Here is a 15,614-nt window from a genome sequence, read left to right as displayed (position 1 = left end):
TTTCTCTCATTACACACTAAGTGCTGCAGGATTTTTTTTATACTGCGCGCACTGACCACACAGACCCATTGTCTCTCACATGGGCCTACCAGCTTTCTCCCGCTTGATTTGAAGCCAATAGAATTACGTCAAACACATTGGCTCGTAAGACATATATATATGACCAAAACAGTCAAAGGGTTTAGAGGAAAGTGATATTGACCTTGAGTCTAGTGGCTTTGAGATGAATGTGGCCACAAGTGGTCGAGGAAATATCAAAATCATTGATAATAACCCACGTGCAACATTTGTACAATATCCTTTAAATTTTGATACCACTGGTAGTGTTGTTCTGTCAGAATGTCCTATAAACTATGCTCTAAGTAAAGAGAAACAATTCTGGAACTTGTAATATGTGTTGGGCAGTCCGGCTGGCTGGCTGGCTGACCGACTGGCTGGCTGTTGCCTGGCTGGATAGGTGGGTGGTTGGCTGATTAACTTTGGCTGTCTCTATCTCTGTTTGTCTAGCTCTGTCTATTTCTGTCTATATCTATCTATCTCTTATCTCCCAGGTACACTTAAATACAGTTATTGTACATAGTGTAAACTCCCTAGGATACTCAAGAAAATCCAGATATATGCTATACTGTGCTTGTAGATTTTTTTTTTTTAACGAGTCGGCCGTCTCCCACCGAAACAGGGTAACCCAAAAATAATGAAAATCCCCAAAAAGAAAATACTATCATCATCATTCAACACTTTCACCTCACACATAATCACTGTTTTTGCAAAGGTGCTCAGAATACAACAGTTTAGAAGCATATTCGTATAAAGATACACAGCATATTCCTCCAAACTGCCAATATCCCAAACCCCTCCTTTAACCCTTTCGGGGTCGGCAGGCCCTCTCCTAAACTTGTTTTCAGGGTCGGAAATTTTTCGAAAAAAAAAATTATTTTTTCTTATGAAATGATAGAAAATCTTTTCCCGATCATAATGACACCAAAAGTATGAAATTCGATGGAAAACTTACCGAATTATGCTCTTGCGAAATTAGCAGTCTTGACGATGTTTACGCATCGGCAATTTTGCCCACTTTGAGCCCTATTTTCAGCCAATTCCAATGTACCAGTCGACAAAAATCATAACTATTTTGCTAGAACTCCATTTTTTCTATCGAATGAGTACAAGAAACCACCCATTTACTAATTTCAACTATCCAATAAAGTGGTCAGAAATTGGCAATTTTGCCAAATTGGCAATTTCACACAAATTTCAAAAGATGCCAATTTCTAAATAGGGTCCAGAATAAACAAGAAAAACATTCCTGACACTAAAATAACAAGTTCTCTGTTCATTAGTCACATCCCCAGGCCCTTCTTATATTTCTTTGGCTTTCCACTTTGAATTTTTATTCTTAAAAAAAAAAATAGAAGATTTATTGCTATGCAGCCTACTGCATTAGTGTAGAAATGGTATAAATAATATCAGCGCACTTGTGAAAGAATACAGTGGACCCTCGACCAACGATATTAATCCGTTCCTGAGAGCTCATCATTAATCGAAATTATCGTTAGTCAAGTTAATTTTCCCATAAGAAATAATGGAAATCAATTTAATCCGTTCCTGACACCCAAAGTATTGAAAAAAAAATTTTTACCACATGAAATATTAATTTTAATACACACAAACTGAAGAAGACACGCACAGTTACATGACACTTACCTTTATTGAAGATCTGGTGATGACTGATGGGATGGGAGGAGGGGAGAGTGTTGATGGTGTTAGAGTTTAGAAGGGGAATCCCCTTCCATTAGGACTTGAGGTGGCAAGTCCTTTTCCGGGGTTACTTCCCTTCTTCTTTTAATGCCACTAGGACCAGCTTGAGTCACTGGACCTGTGTCGCACAACATATCTGTCCATAGAGGCCTGTACCTCCCGTTCCTTTATGACATTCCTAAAGTGTTTCACAACATTGTCAGTGTACAGGTTGCTAACACGGCTTGCAGTAGCTGTGTCAGGGTGATTTTCATCAAAAAAAGTTTGCACTTTAAGCCACATTGCACACATTTCCTTAAACCATACCATGGGCTGGAATTGAACCCGCGGTCAGAGAGTCTCAAAACTCCAGACTGTCGCATTAGCCACTGGACCAGCTAGCCACAATAAGATTCGTCCAACTAGGTATATTTCTACACCATAGGAAGGTTAGCATAGGCACCACTGTGACCACAAATGCAAGTTTTTACAGACGAATCTCCAGCTAGCGTGGCCGTGACGAACTCTAGCTCAAGTCCCCTCACTGCCATGTTGATGGCAGTGAGAGAACTTGTGAGGACAAGTGAGGCGCGCTCAGGCCACAAGTGGACGCGTCTAGAACGGAACAAATAGTGTTGGTCGGGTTTTTTAGTGCTAGTCGAGGCAAAATTTTTGCGTTAAAATGTATCGCTAGTCAGATTTAATGTTAGACGATGCCAACATTGGTCGAGGGTCCACTGTATTAGATTCACCAGTTGACATGTATTGGACGTATGGCATGATTTGTTTACTTTTGAACTTTGGGAAAAGTCGAACATTTCTGCTGCTTTGAGCTCAATTTGAAGGTTCTTTTCTTTGTGAAACCAATCAAAATCATCTCAATTTCTGTAATATGTCTTCCATTCTGTAAAATGAGACCAGGAAAACTAGAATACAACCATAAATAGCATACGAAAATACACTGCAAAGTCGCTGTTTTAACCCTTAAACTGTCCAAACAGATCTACATTCACATGCGTAGTGCTCCAAAAGTAGATCTACGTTTTTTAACATATTTTCAAATATAACAAAAAAAAATGTAGATCAAAGTTTTTTTACAAGTTTTCAAATGTAAAAAAAGAAAAAGAAGCTCTACGTTTTTTAACATATTTTCAAATATAACAAAAAAAAATGTAGATCAAAGTTTTTTTACAAGTTTTCAAATGTAAAAAAAGAAAAAGAAGCTCTACGTTTTTTTACATACTTTCAAATGTTGAAAAAACATAGATCTACATTTGGACAGTTTAAGGGTTAAACCAAAAACACGGTCGGAGTTTTTTTTTTTTTCTCATGCACTGTGTGCTGCAGGATTTTTTATACTGCACACACTGACCACATAAACCCATTCTTTCATATGTAGCCCTACCAGCTTTCTCTTGCTAGATTTGAAGGCGCTAGAATTTATGTGTACTAGTACGGCACCAACCCTGGCATGCAAGCCATACTAGTACGGCACCAACCCTGAAAGGGTTAAAGTGCAGGCATTGTACTTCCCATTTCCAGGACTCAAGTCTGGCTATATAAAAATAACCAGTTTCCCTGAATCCCTTAATTAAATACAGTGGACCCTCAGCTAATGATGGCATCACCTAACGTTAAATCCAGCATACGATACATTTTAACGCAAAAATTTTGCCTCAGCTAACGCTAAAAAACTCACCCTACGCGATTTGTTCGAGACGCGTCCATGTGTGGCCTGAGCGCACCTCAGTTGTCCTGTAGGTGCCAGTGTTTACAAGCCAGCCAGTGCAGTCGCATCTAAGCATACAATTGGAACATTTCATATTATCACAGCGTTTTTAGTGGTTGTACCTGCAAAATAAGTCACCATGGGCCCCAAGAAAGCTTCTAGTGATAACTGTGCGGTAAAAAAGGTGAAAATTACTATGGAAATGAAAAAAGAGATACAGTGGACCCCCGGTTCGCGATACTAATCCATTCCTGAGAGCTCATCGTAAACCAAAAATATCGGAAAGCGAATCAATTTTCCCCATAAGAAATAATGGAAATCAAATTAATCCGTGCAAGACACCCAAAAGTATGAAAAAAAAACTTTTACCACATGAAATATTAAGTTTAATGCAATAGAATAGTAATTACAATAACAATAACAATAAATAACGAAAGAATAATTGACACTTACCTTTAATGAAGATCTGGTGATGATTGATGGGATAGGAGGAGGGGAGAGTGTGGATGGTGTTAGCATTTAGAAGGGGAATCCCCCTCCATTAGGACTTGAGGTAGCAAGTCCTTTTCCGGGGTTACTTCCCTTCTTCTTTTAATGCCACTAGGACCAGGTAGAGAGTCACTGGACCTTTGTCGCACAACATATCTGTCCATAGAGGCCTGTACCTTTCGTTCCTTTATGACTTTCCTAAAGTGGTTCACAACATTGTCAGTGTAATAGTCACCAGCACTTTGCAATTATCTCTTTCTTCATTTCAACAGTCATTAGCACCCTTGGTCTCGAAGGGTTGGCACTGGGAGCTTTCTTGGGGCCCATGGTGACTTATTTTGCAAAAACAGGCACCAAAAACAGTGATAATATGGATAATATGGAATGTACCGAATGTATCCTTAGATGTGCGCACACTGGCTGGCTTGTAAACATTGGCACACACGGGGCAGTTCAGGCCACACGTGGACACATCTCGTACAAACCACATCGCATACCGGGTTTTGTATCGGGAAGCGAGGCAAATTTTCTGTGATATAATGCATCGGTTACCAGATTTATCGGATACCAATAGCATTGTGAACCAAGGGTCCACTGTATTTGCTAAGTACAAAAGTGGAGTGAGTGTCTCAAAGCTGGCCAGGTTGTATACCAAACCCCAATCAACCATCGCTACTATTGTGGGCAACAAAACGGCAGTCAAGGAAGCTGTTCTTGCTAAAGGTGCAAGTTTGTTTTCGAAACAGAGATCGCAAGTGCTCGAAGATGTTGAGAGACTGTTATTGGTGTGGATAAACGAAAAACAGATGCCAGGAGATACCATCTCTCAAGCGATCATATGTAAAAAGGGTGGGAAATACGTACTATCGTACCACGGTCAGCTGCTGCTGCACCACCATCAGCTGTTGCTGCACCACAGTCAGCTGCTGCTGCACCACAGCTGCTGCATTTCGGTCAGCTGCTGCTGCACCACAGTCAGCTGTTGCTGAACCACAGTCAGCTGTTGCTGAACAACGGTCAGCTTTTGCTGAACCACGGTCAGCTGTTGCTGCACCATTCAGCTGTTGCTGAACCACGGTCAGCTGCTGTTGCACCACGGTCAGCTGCTGCTGCACCAGTCAGCTGTTGCTGAACCACAGTAAGCTGCTGTTGCACTTGGTCAGCTGCTGCTGCATCACAGTCAGCTGCTGCTGCACCACAGTCAGGTGCTGCTACACCACCATCATCTGTTGTTGCACCATGGTCAGCTGCTGCTGCACCACAGTCAGCTGCTGCTGCACCACAGTCAGCTGCTGCTACACCACTGTCATCTGTTGCTGCACCATGGTCAGCTGCTGCTGCACCAAAGTCAGCTGTTGCTGCACCACGGTCAGCTGGTCCTAGTGGCATTAAAAGAAGAAGGGAAGTAACCCCGGAAAAGGACGTGCTACCTAAAGTCCTAATGGATGGGGATTCCCCTTCTAATCATTAACAACTTCCATACTCTCCCCTCCTCCCATCCCATCAATCATCATCATTCATGTGGTCCAGCAGGCATGCGTGAGCGTGTTTGATAGGAGTGAATGGAGAAAAAAAACGTGCTTTTTCATACTTTGTGGTGTCTTGCACGGATTAACTGTTTGATTTCCATTATTTCTTATGATAATAAAATAATAAATATTTCTTATGGGGAAAATTAATTCAGCTAACGATAATTTCAGCATACGATGAGCTTTCAGGAATGGATTAATATCTAACATGCTCATGCATGCTTGCTGGAAGTCCAAGCCCCTCGTCCACAAAAACCTCCTTTACCCCCTCCCTCCAACCTTTTTGAGGGTGACCCCTACCCCGCCTTCCTTCCTCTACAGATTTATACACTCTCCATGTCATTCTACTTTGATCCATTCTCTCTAAATGACCAAACCACCTCAACAACCCCTCTTCAACCCTGTGACTAACACTTTTATTAACTCCACACCTTCTCCTAATTTCCACACTCCGAATTTTCTGCATAATATTTACACCACACATTGCCCTTAGACAGGACATCACTGCCTCCAACCATCTCCTCGATGCAGCATTTACAACCCAAGCTTCACTCCCATATAAGAGTGTTGGTACCACTATACTCTCATACATTCCATTCTTTGCCTCCATAGATAATGTTTTTTGTCTCCACATATACAGTGGAACCTCAAAAATCGAACTTAATCTGTTCCAGGAGCTAGTTCTAAATTCGAAAAGTCTGAAATTCGAAGCAATATTTCCCATAAATAATGGAAATACAATTAATCCGTTCCAGAAACCCAAAAATATTCACACACAAAATACATTTTATAGAGATTAATTACAGTTTTACATACAACAAATACTATAGTTTTTAATTATGTATAGTAATACATATAAAATAACATTTTTACTTACCTTTATTGAAGATTGGTGATGGCATCTGGAAGATAGGGAGGAGGAGAGAGGGAGTTGGGGTTAGTGTTTGGAAGGAGTATCCCCCTCCATGAAGACTTCAGGTAAAGCCCCCTCTGGGGTTACTTCCCTTCTCTGTCTTTTAATGCCACTAGGACTAGCTTGAGAGTCACTGGACCCCTGTCTCACAAAATAACTGTCCACAGTCCTCTGTTTCTGGCGCCTCTTTAACATTTCCCTAAAATGGGACATGGTTATGTCACTGAACTTGTTGCAAAGATGGCTTGTTTCAGCTTGCTCAGGGTGGTACTTCTGCACAGACATTTGGACATCATTCCACTTGGCACAGATCTCCTTAATCTTTGAAGAAGGCACCTCATCCACTCCCTATATTAACACCTTTCGCAACATCAGCTTCCTTGATTTGTTCGTTCTTTGACAGGATAGAACCGATGGTCGATTTGTTTTTCCCATACATCCTGGCAAGCTCAACAAGTCTCACACCACTCTCATACTTCTGTATTATTTCCTTCTTCACATCTATGGTGTTTCTCACTTTCTTTACCATAGGGGTACCACTAGGAAGTTTCTTTGGGCCCATGGTAGCTTATTTCACAGTCCCACAAGCACTAAACACAACAAAATAATTGTAAAATGCGTGAATGAGAGCACAGGTTAGTGTTTACTCAAGCATAAACAAAGCTAGACTGCTCACGGCACCTGCGCGGGGATGTAGACAGAGCGGGCGGCAGACAGGTCCCGCACCCGGTGGTCCAAAAATAGGGGCGCGTTCAATAATAGGGACACAGTTTGTCCGAAAAAATGGTCCTATTTTCGAAACATTCGATATGTGATACGTTCGATTTTTGAGGTTCCACTGTACCTCAATGCACCACTCACCTTTTTTTCTCCATGAATTCTATGTTTAACCTCATCCTTCAGAAATCCATCCGCTGACACGTCAACTCCCAAATATCTGAAAACATTCACTTCTTCCATACTCCTCCTCTCCAATTTGATACCCAATTTTTTTCTTTATCTAAATCATTTGATACCTTCATCACCTTACTCTTTTCTATGTTCACTTTCAACTTTCTACTTTTACACACACTCCCAAACTCGTCCACTAACCTTTGCAATTTTTCGTGTAGCTCTCCGAACGTAGATCTACTTTTTTTTTTTTTTACATGCTTTCAAATAAGAACATAAGAAAGAAGGAACATTGCAACAGGCCTACTGACCTATGCCCCCCCCCAATTAGCCCCATGACCCACCCACCCCGGATTAGCCCAATGAACCACCAAGTCTGGTCACCTCCACTCAAGGATGGAGCACGGCACCAGACCCAGCAGCACATGCTAGTCAAGTCCAGCTCACACCCACCCACACCCACTCATGTATTTATCTAACCTATTTTTAAAACTACACAACGTTTTAGCCTGAATAACTGTACTCGGGAGTTTGTTCCACTCATCCACGACTCTATTACCAAACCAGTGCTTTCGTATATCCTTCCTGAATCTGAATTTTTCCAATTTGAAACCATTGCTGCGAGTCCTATCTTGGCTGGAAATTTTCAGCACGCTATTTGCATCCCCTTTATTTATTCCTGTTTTCCATTTATACACCTCGATCATATCCCCCCTAATTCTACGCCTTTCAAGAGAGTGCAGATTCAGGCCCTCAGTCTATCCTCATATGGAAGATTTCTGATACATGGGATCATCTTTGTCATCCTCCTCTGTACGTTTTCCTGAGCATTTATATCCATTCTGTAATACGGTGACCAGAACTGAGCAGCATAGTCTAAATGAGGCCTAACCAAGGATATATAGAGTTGAACAACCTGAGGACTTCTATTATTTATACATCTAGATATGAAGCCAAGAATTCTATTAGCTTTATTACGAACACTAATGCACTGTTGTCTTGGTTTTAGATTACTGCTAACCAGAACTCGTAAATCCTTTTTGCAGTCAGTAGTATTAAGATCTATATTATTTAGTTTATATTTGGCATGGTTATTTAACTGTCCAACATTTAGAACTTTGCTTTTTTTTTTTTTTTCTCAACAAGTCGGCTGTCTCCCACCGAGGCAGGGTGACCCAAAAAAGAAAGAAAATCCCCTAAAAGAAAATACTTTCATCATCATTCAACACTTTCACCACACTCACACATTATCACTGTTTTTGCAGAGGTGCTCAGAATACAACAGTTTAGAAGCATACACATATAAAGATACACAACATATCCCTCCAAACTGCCAATATCCCAAACCCCTCCTTTAAAGTGCAGGCATTGTACTTCCCATTTCCAGGACTCAAGTCCAACTATATGAAAATAACCGGTTTCCCTGAATCCCTTCACTAAATATTGCCCTGCTCACACTCCAACAGATCGTCAGGTCCCAAGTACCATTCGTCTCCATTCACTCCTATCTAACACGCTCATGCACGCTTGCTGGAAGTCCAAGCCCCTTGCCCACAAAACCTCCTTTACCCCCTCTCTCCAACCCTTTCGAGGATGACCCCTACCCCGCATTTGTCAATATTAAACCACATCTGCCACTTCTCCAACCATTGCATCAGTCTATTCAAATCATCCTGGAGTGCTCTAGTGTCCTCATTAGAAATCAAGATTGGAGCGCTACGCACGTAAGCGTAGATCTACGTTTGGACAGTTTAAGGGTTAACGTACAAAATTGGTAAGGAAAAGGAAGGTTGAGTTACTGAACACCACTTTTCTATATAGTGGTGTATTGTACATACAGTGTATATTACTTTTTTTTTTTTTCCTGCACAGCTTAGATAAATAATAATTGAATGTTGAGGAAAATGTTTATCGCTATGGGCTTGTCTTGAAATCTAATGGACATGCATGTTTTTTTTCAGTGAATTTTGCAGAAATGAGTTGAGCGAGCAACAGTTTGCAAGACGTGTAGCAAGATTAAATACAAATGTTTTGTATTTGTGTTTGTCCCAAAATGTTCCAGCAAAGTTACTGCGGCCAACTCACACAACCCCAAACCTTCTAGCACTTCTTGACACACAAGTGGCTGACCTAGGAAGGTATGTCATCATTGTACAGTACAACCTCTCCTCACTTAACAACGTACTCGTTTACTGACCACTCGGACTTACGACCAGCTCTTCAATCAGTATGCAAACCTAAGTAATGTATATTAGAGCTGATTTCCTCTATTCTGTTTATTACAGTATACAGTACACTACTGTATAAACATTTAAAAATATAAATATGTTGTAAATGGTGGAAAGGTGACATTAAAAGAATATATAAAGATGGTTGACACAAACCCATTACCAGTATAGTATGCTCCTTGCTTAACAACCAATTCTCTTACCAACCTACTATTAGGAACGGAACCCCGTTGTTAAGTGGGAAGAGGCTGTATACATATGAGGGCTGAGGGTAGCTTACTGTCCCAAGCATATCCTGTTGTTTTGGCAGTTTAAATTTAGGTTTTTGAGAAAGTGGGGAAGAGAGGAGGCATAATAAAAGAGATACACAAATTTTATTATGAAAGTCACCTGAGCTGTGACGTCTCCACACTGTCAGCATGATATCTGTTGAATGAACAATGGGAAATATGGAAAGGCATTCCCTTACTTAGGTCACTCTACCTTTGTGGGAAATGGCTGACATAGTAAAAAAAATTAAGCTTAATTTTCTCCTTGTTTGAGTCACATTTGAATGTCAAACATTATCTAACTTATTCTGTGTACATTTTTGTTCGTGCATCATTGATGCTGATTTATATTTTCCTTAATACAAAATAGTATACTCTATGATTATAATTATTTACTGCATTATACACAATTACACACCTAGCAGACCTCTTCGCAGACAAGGGAGTTTTGAGATTGCCGAGTCTCTGGTGGAAAGTATGGAAGAAGGAGCTCAAGAGGAAAATCCAGAAGGCTCTGATTCTGAAGAGGAAGAGGACACAGATACACTGTCTGCTGAGTGGGAAACCGTAAGTGATAAATACACAGTTTTAGAGTTTTTGTTTTTGTTACCATAATAAGGTAGTTCGACTGTTATCTAGTAACTTGACTCTGTAATAGTCTGTAACTTAGTTAACTTGTAAAAAATAGAATTCTGGCCCTTGCCTTATGAACCATCAGCATTGCCATTGCATGGGGCTTAGTCCATAAATAAAACAAAAAATAATGAGGATTGAACAGTAGACTAAGCCTCAGATGAAACTGAAGTGAATCCGTTAGGTCATAAAGAAACCAATGAGTAAAGTGAATTTAATTATGACTTGACTTACAAGGATGTTCAAAAGTATAGCAACTCCTGCCAGAATGAGCTGACTGCTAATATGGCAGTGTTGTATTAACAGTGTGACATCAGGAGTACACACATTATAAGTGAACTGACATTTGATTAAGGTAAGGAGGGTTCATATAGAAGGAAATTATGTATACAGTGAAGGCAGTATTTAAGTAGTGGAGATTGTGTTCTTGTAGCTGAGGTGGTGGCATTGCAATGGTGATGTTATTCATATACAGTGGACCCCCGGTTAACGATATTTTTTCACTCCAGAAGTATGTTCAGGTGCCAGTACTGACCGAATTTGTTCCCATAAGGAATATTGTGAAGTAGATTAGTCCATTTCAGACCCCCAAACATACACGTACAAACGCACTTACATAAATACACTTACATAATTGGTCGCATTCGGAGGTGATCGTTATGCGGGGGTCCACTGTACAGTAGATATGGTGCTTATGTAGAGATGGCATTTATAAGTCATGAAACTATTGGTGATGTGTTGGCAAGTGCTTCAGGCCAGAAAAGTGCACTGAAGTAAAGGCAATGTTTAGTCAGGATAATGCTTAAGTTGCTCCCAAAAACTGACAGTATTAAAAAATATCTTCTCAGTAGAAGCAGAAGAAAATGAGATTCAGCAAAACTTTCAGGCTTGCAACTCATGCAGATGACCCAATTGTAACTCCATGTCATAAAATATTTTATGGCATTACAGATGAATCGCAGGGATAGAATATAAGGCTAGCTTTGAATATCTTGAGCGACTTGCTAATATGGGGTTTTCTTTGGCTATATTACAGGTCCCCAACATACCTCTCCTGGAGCCACCATCTGTACCTACACATCAGGCTTTTTCTACATTTAATTCCACTGCCATTTACTCTCAGGCAACTATGGGTCAGGTTGGGCAAGGTGTGGGCATGGGTACCATAGGTGCTGGAGCTGGGGGTATTGTTTCCTCAGCAGCTGCATCAGTAATGTCATTATTTAGAGGATTTAGTGGAACTCAGCAAAAATAGAAATTATAGTACCGATGTATTTTAGTTTCAGGCTATCATAAGTTATGAGGATATTTTTTCACTTGTTCATAAATTGCAACCCAGAAGGTTGAAATCAATAAATGTAGCTAAGAGGGAACCAGTCAAGTTCATTTTGTCTTATAGGCTCATAACAATGGAAATTAGCAAGTATGGTTGCACCTGAAATTTTCCTTAAGGACATCGTCTACTGTTAAAATTTTATGCATATGCATACTTTTTATAAATATATACACACACATGCATGCATGCATGCATGCATACATACATACATACATACATACATACATACTGTACATATACAGACTGTGCATGTATGTACAAACTATACATACATATATGCACATACATACATATACATGTGTACACACACATGTATACACATACATGTACATATAATATACAAGCATACCCACACAAATATAGGAAACTCACATACCATGTGTGTTACCTTCCTAAAATTGTTGCTGTATGTAAATTTGTGATATGTGAGGTGAAAAGCATTATGGAAAAACAGGGTTGCTTTCTATACTTCTTTAATAAAAATTAAGATTTTGATATCTTATTGATCTAGAAATATGTGAAGAGATTGATGTGACCCTACTAGGCCTAGTTATAGGTAATAAGGTTTTAACAGCCAAGAGTAAATGTAGCTAAAAAAAATGTATAGAACAACTTTTTTAAACATAGTTGCTGATGCACATTGGTTTTGAGGTCAACAGAGAGGGTTGCTGTGGCCTTTCTGGGCCAAAGTGGATGACTGAGATTCATGATGTGGTTCTTAAGCTGATGTCAGTGCAGAATTATTTGCTGGAATCCTTAGCTATACATTCTGCTGTTTTACCCAGCAGTACTTTATACTGCTGACTATAAGGCATCAACAATTTCTCCAGATCCAGCTTCACAACAATGCTTCTAGATGTGTCAAGGTCTTTATCAGTCTTTTAAAAAAATCATCAATATTAATACTATGCAGCATCTTCTGTATATCTTGAGGTGTTGATGGTTTACATTCAAGTTCTTCCTCATCCTTGTTTGTTATCTGCCTCCCTCTGCAGTTTGTTCTTCATCATAACTGTCTAAGAGTTCATTTACATTTTCTGGCTTTGTATCTTGAAAGCCCTTGCTTGTCAATTTCCTTGCCATGTCTATTATTTCCTGGGCCTAACTCTATTGTGGAAAAACCTGTGGATTTATTTGTCATCACCTTTCATGTGTACAGTAAATCCTTTAATTAATGAACTAATAAGTTGGAGGGTTGTACATTATTGCCGATTGTTTGTAGATTCTGAATTATGGAATTAATTTATCACAAACAGACGAAAGTCTTAATCAGCGAACTTGGTCTATTTATTCAGAAGACTACTGGACACTTAAGAATACAGGTATTGTAATCTGTAAAACATATAGTACAGTACAGCACTTTACATGTACAGTTCTGTATTGTAAATATAGTATCTGTATTGTACACCCTCTCTTCACTTAACTACGGAGTTCTGTTCCTAAGACCACATCGTTAAACGAATTTGTCACTAAGTGAGGAGCATACTATAATGGAAGTGAGTTTGTGTCAGCCATATTTGATATTGTTTTAATGTCACCTTTGAACCATTTATAACATTTCTGGTATAATTTTAAATGTTTATACAGTAGTGTACTGTATATTGAAATAAACAGAATAGAGGAAATCAGCTCTAATATACATTATTTAGGTATGAATACTGGTCAGAGAGCCCATCATAAATCTGAGACGTCAGTAAACAAGTACGTCGCTAAGTGAGGAGAGGCTGTACTGTATTATAAATAAAACTGAAGTTGAAAATACATTAATGTACAATAGTACCATCTCAAAAGCATTAAACAGTTGAGATTTAAGGAGCTTCTCATTTCATAGTATTATTTTACATCAATCTGAATGGCTCAACTTCATCCATGTTTTCACTACCAGCTTCACCGTAAGTCTTCTCATTACTCGAGCTATGATGATTACAGTGGCGCCAAAGCTAACCATCACTTCCCTGAAATTCTGTGTTCATGTGGTTTGCTAGCCTATGTGCAGCAGAGTGAAGATGAGCACCATGAACATCAACACCAGAACATTATTGAACATACCATTTATGACTGCTTCTAAAAGCTTTTTATCGTGGGTCATTTTCATATGCTTTTTATGACCAACTGTTGTACCTTTATGGTTAGAATCTACACTAAAGCATATAATTGGCAAGTTTGTCATTAGTTCTATGAAGATCAGACACTGTTTTTTAACACCATATTTCTCACATACCCATGCCACAAAGTTGCCAGACTCAACCTCCTTTATTAGTTCAAGTTTCTGCTCAACACTAGAACCACATACTTCCTCTTGGCATGGCCATTTGCATAAGAAGCCATTGTTAATTGCACTTTACTTGATAAATTAATTCACACAAAACATTGTAATTTCAGGGAAAATTGGAGACTGAATGATGAGTGCATGCATGAGTGAGCACAAACAATAAACTGACGTGGGTAGCTAATGGCTCAGGAACAATGAAAACAGATACACCCTGGATGTGGGTGCTTTAGCTTGTACAGGATTAATGTTGGAATCATCAGACTTGGTCTGTTTATCCAGGAGGCTACTGGACAGCATCACTATGGATAAAATCCAGAAACTGCAGACTTCCTGTCCAATGATTCCAGTGTTTGTCTGGCCGAGTTTTTTGTCCTTAGTTTCCAAATTCCATTGAATGGGAGTCCATTAATTAGTGGTTTTACTGTGGTGGCATTTATGCGTTGTAATCACTCCAGATGTTGTTTCAAAGATGTCATATTTGATGGTAAAAACACAATCTTCACATTTTGGTCTGTAGACTGCTAGACTTGAGGATTATTGTTATTGAAATTATCAAGAGTGAGAACCTTGAATGGAAGATTCTTTTAGAACAGGTACATCTTGACTGAAGGAATAAAATAATGCTTGAACCACTCAGCACACAGTACCTCACTCATTGCTATCTTGTTAGGCCACCAAGTAACAATCAGAGTGCTTTAATCTACCTTTTGAAGCACGAGGATTCTGGGAGCAATAAATATCAACTTGCATTTTAAATCACCTGATGCATTAATGCACAGAAGCAAGGTGAAGTGCTCCTCTGCTGCCTTGAATCCAGGTGCACTTTTCTCCTGCTGGCTGGTGTAAGTTGTAGATGGCATCAAAAACCACCTTCAGACTCTCTCCAACTCTTTCTGGGATGTTTCTTATACCTTCTGTCACCAACCCAGATCTACACATCCTGTACTACCACACTGTTTACTAATTTCTTCACTCCTTATTTTCTGAATACAACACACTTTAATCTCAAACACAACAGATCAGCTGCCTTCAGTCTCCTCCTTGCTGAGACACTTGAAGATAATGCCTCATACAAACACAGAAGTTTGGCATTACTACAATCAGGCATCAATTATTGATAAACTTCTTTTAACAGACTTTTCAACTCATCACGTTCTTTCTGTTCACTTTGAACTTTCTATTATTGCACATTCTCCCAAAGACTGTCTTGGCAACTTTTCATTGGCTAAATGATGGCAACTGTTACTTCTTGTAATATTCATAATTTTTTAGTCCCACACCTCTCTCCAACGTTCTTGCAGTCACTTCTTTTACAGTCCTACTTTCTTCTTTCAATGAACTGGCCATATCTCATCAAGGCAGGGTGGCCCAAAAGAAAAACAAAAGTTTTTATTTTCAAATTTAGTAATATATACAGGAGGAGGAGTTACTAGCCCCTCGCTTTCGGCATTTCAGTTGCCTCTGACGACACGCATGGCTTATGGAGGAAGAATTCTGTTCCACTTCCCCATGGAGATAAGCAGAAATAAACAAGAGCAAGAACCAGTAAGAAAAAAAGAAAACCCAGAGGGAGACGGCCAACTTGTTG

At 39.5% G+C, this 15,614-nt stretch overlaps 1 protein-coding gene across 1 annotated transcript in view; it reads left to right on the top strand.

Moving 5' to 3' along the window:
• Atg14 (autophagy related protein 14) overlaps positions 1-13,279 on the top strand; it is a 231,955-nt gene extending 218,676 nt beyond the window's left edge. Inside the window, exons 7-9 of the mRNA XM_070082299.1 lie at positions 9,250-9,426; positions 10,211-10,352; positions 11,455-13,279. Coding sequence (XP_069938400.1) covers positions 9,250-9,426; positions 10,211-10,352; positions 11,455-11,673 — 538 coding nt within the window. The 3' untranslated portion in view covers positions 11,674-13,279. The remainder of the gene's footprint in view (positions 1-9,249; positions 9,427-10,210; positions 10,353-11,454) is intronic.
• Positions 13,280-15,614: the final 2,335 nt, after the last annotated feature.

This window comes from Cherax quadricarinatus, chromosome 1 (assembly GCF_038502225.1).
Source record: "Cherax quadricarinatus isolate ZL_2023a chromosome 1, ASM3850222v1, whole genome shotgun sequence".
Classification (NCBI taxonomy): Eukaryota; Metazoa; Arthropoda; class Malacostraca; order Decapoda; family Parastacidae; genus Cherax; species Cherax quadricarinatus.
Note: the sequence above shows the minus strand (reverse complement) of the source record. Positions and strands in the feature narration are given on the sequence as shown.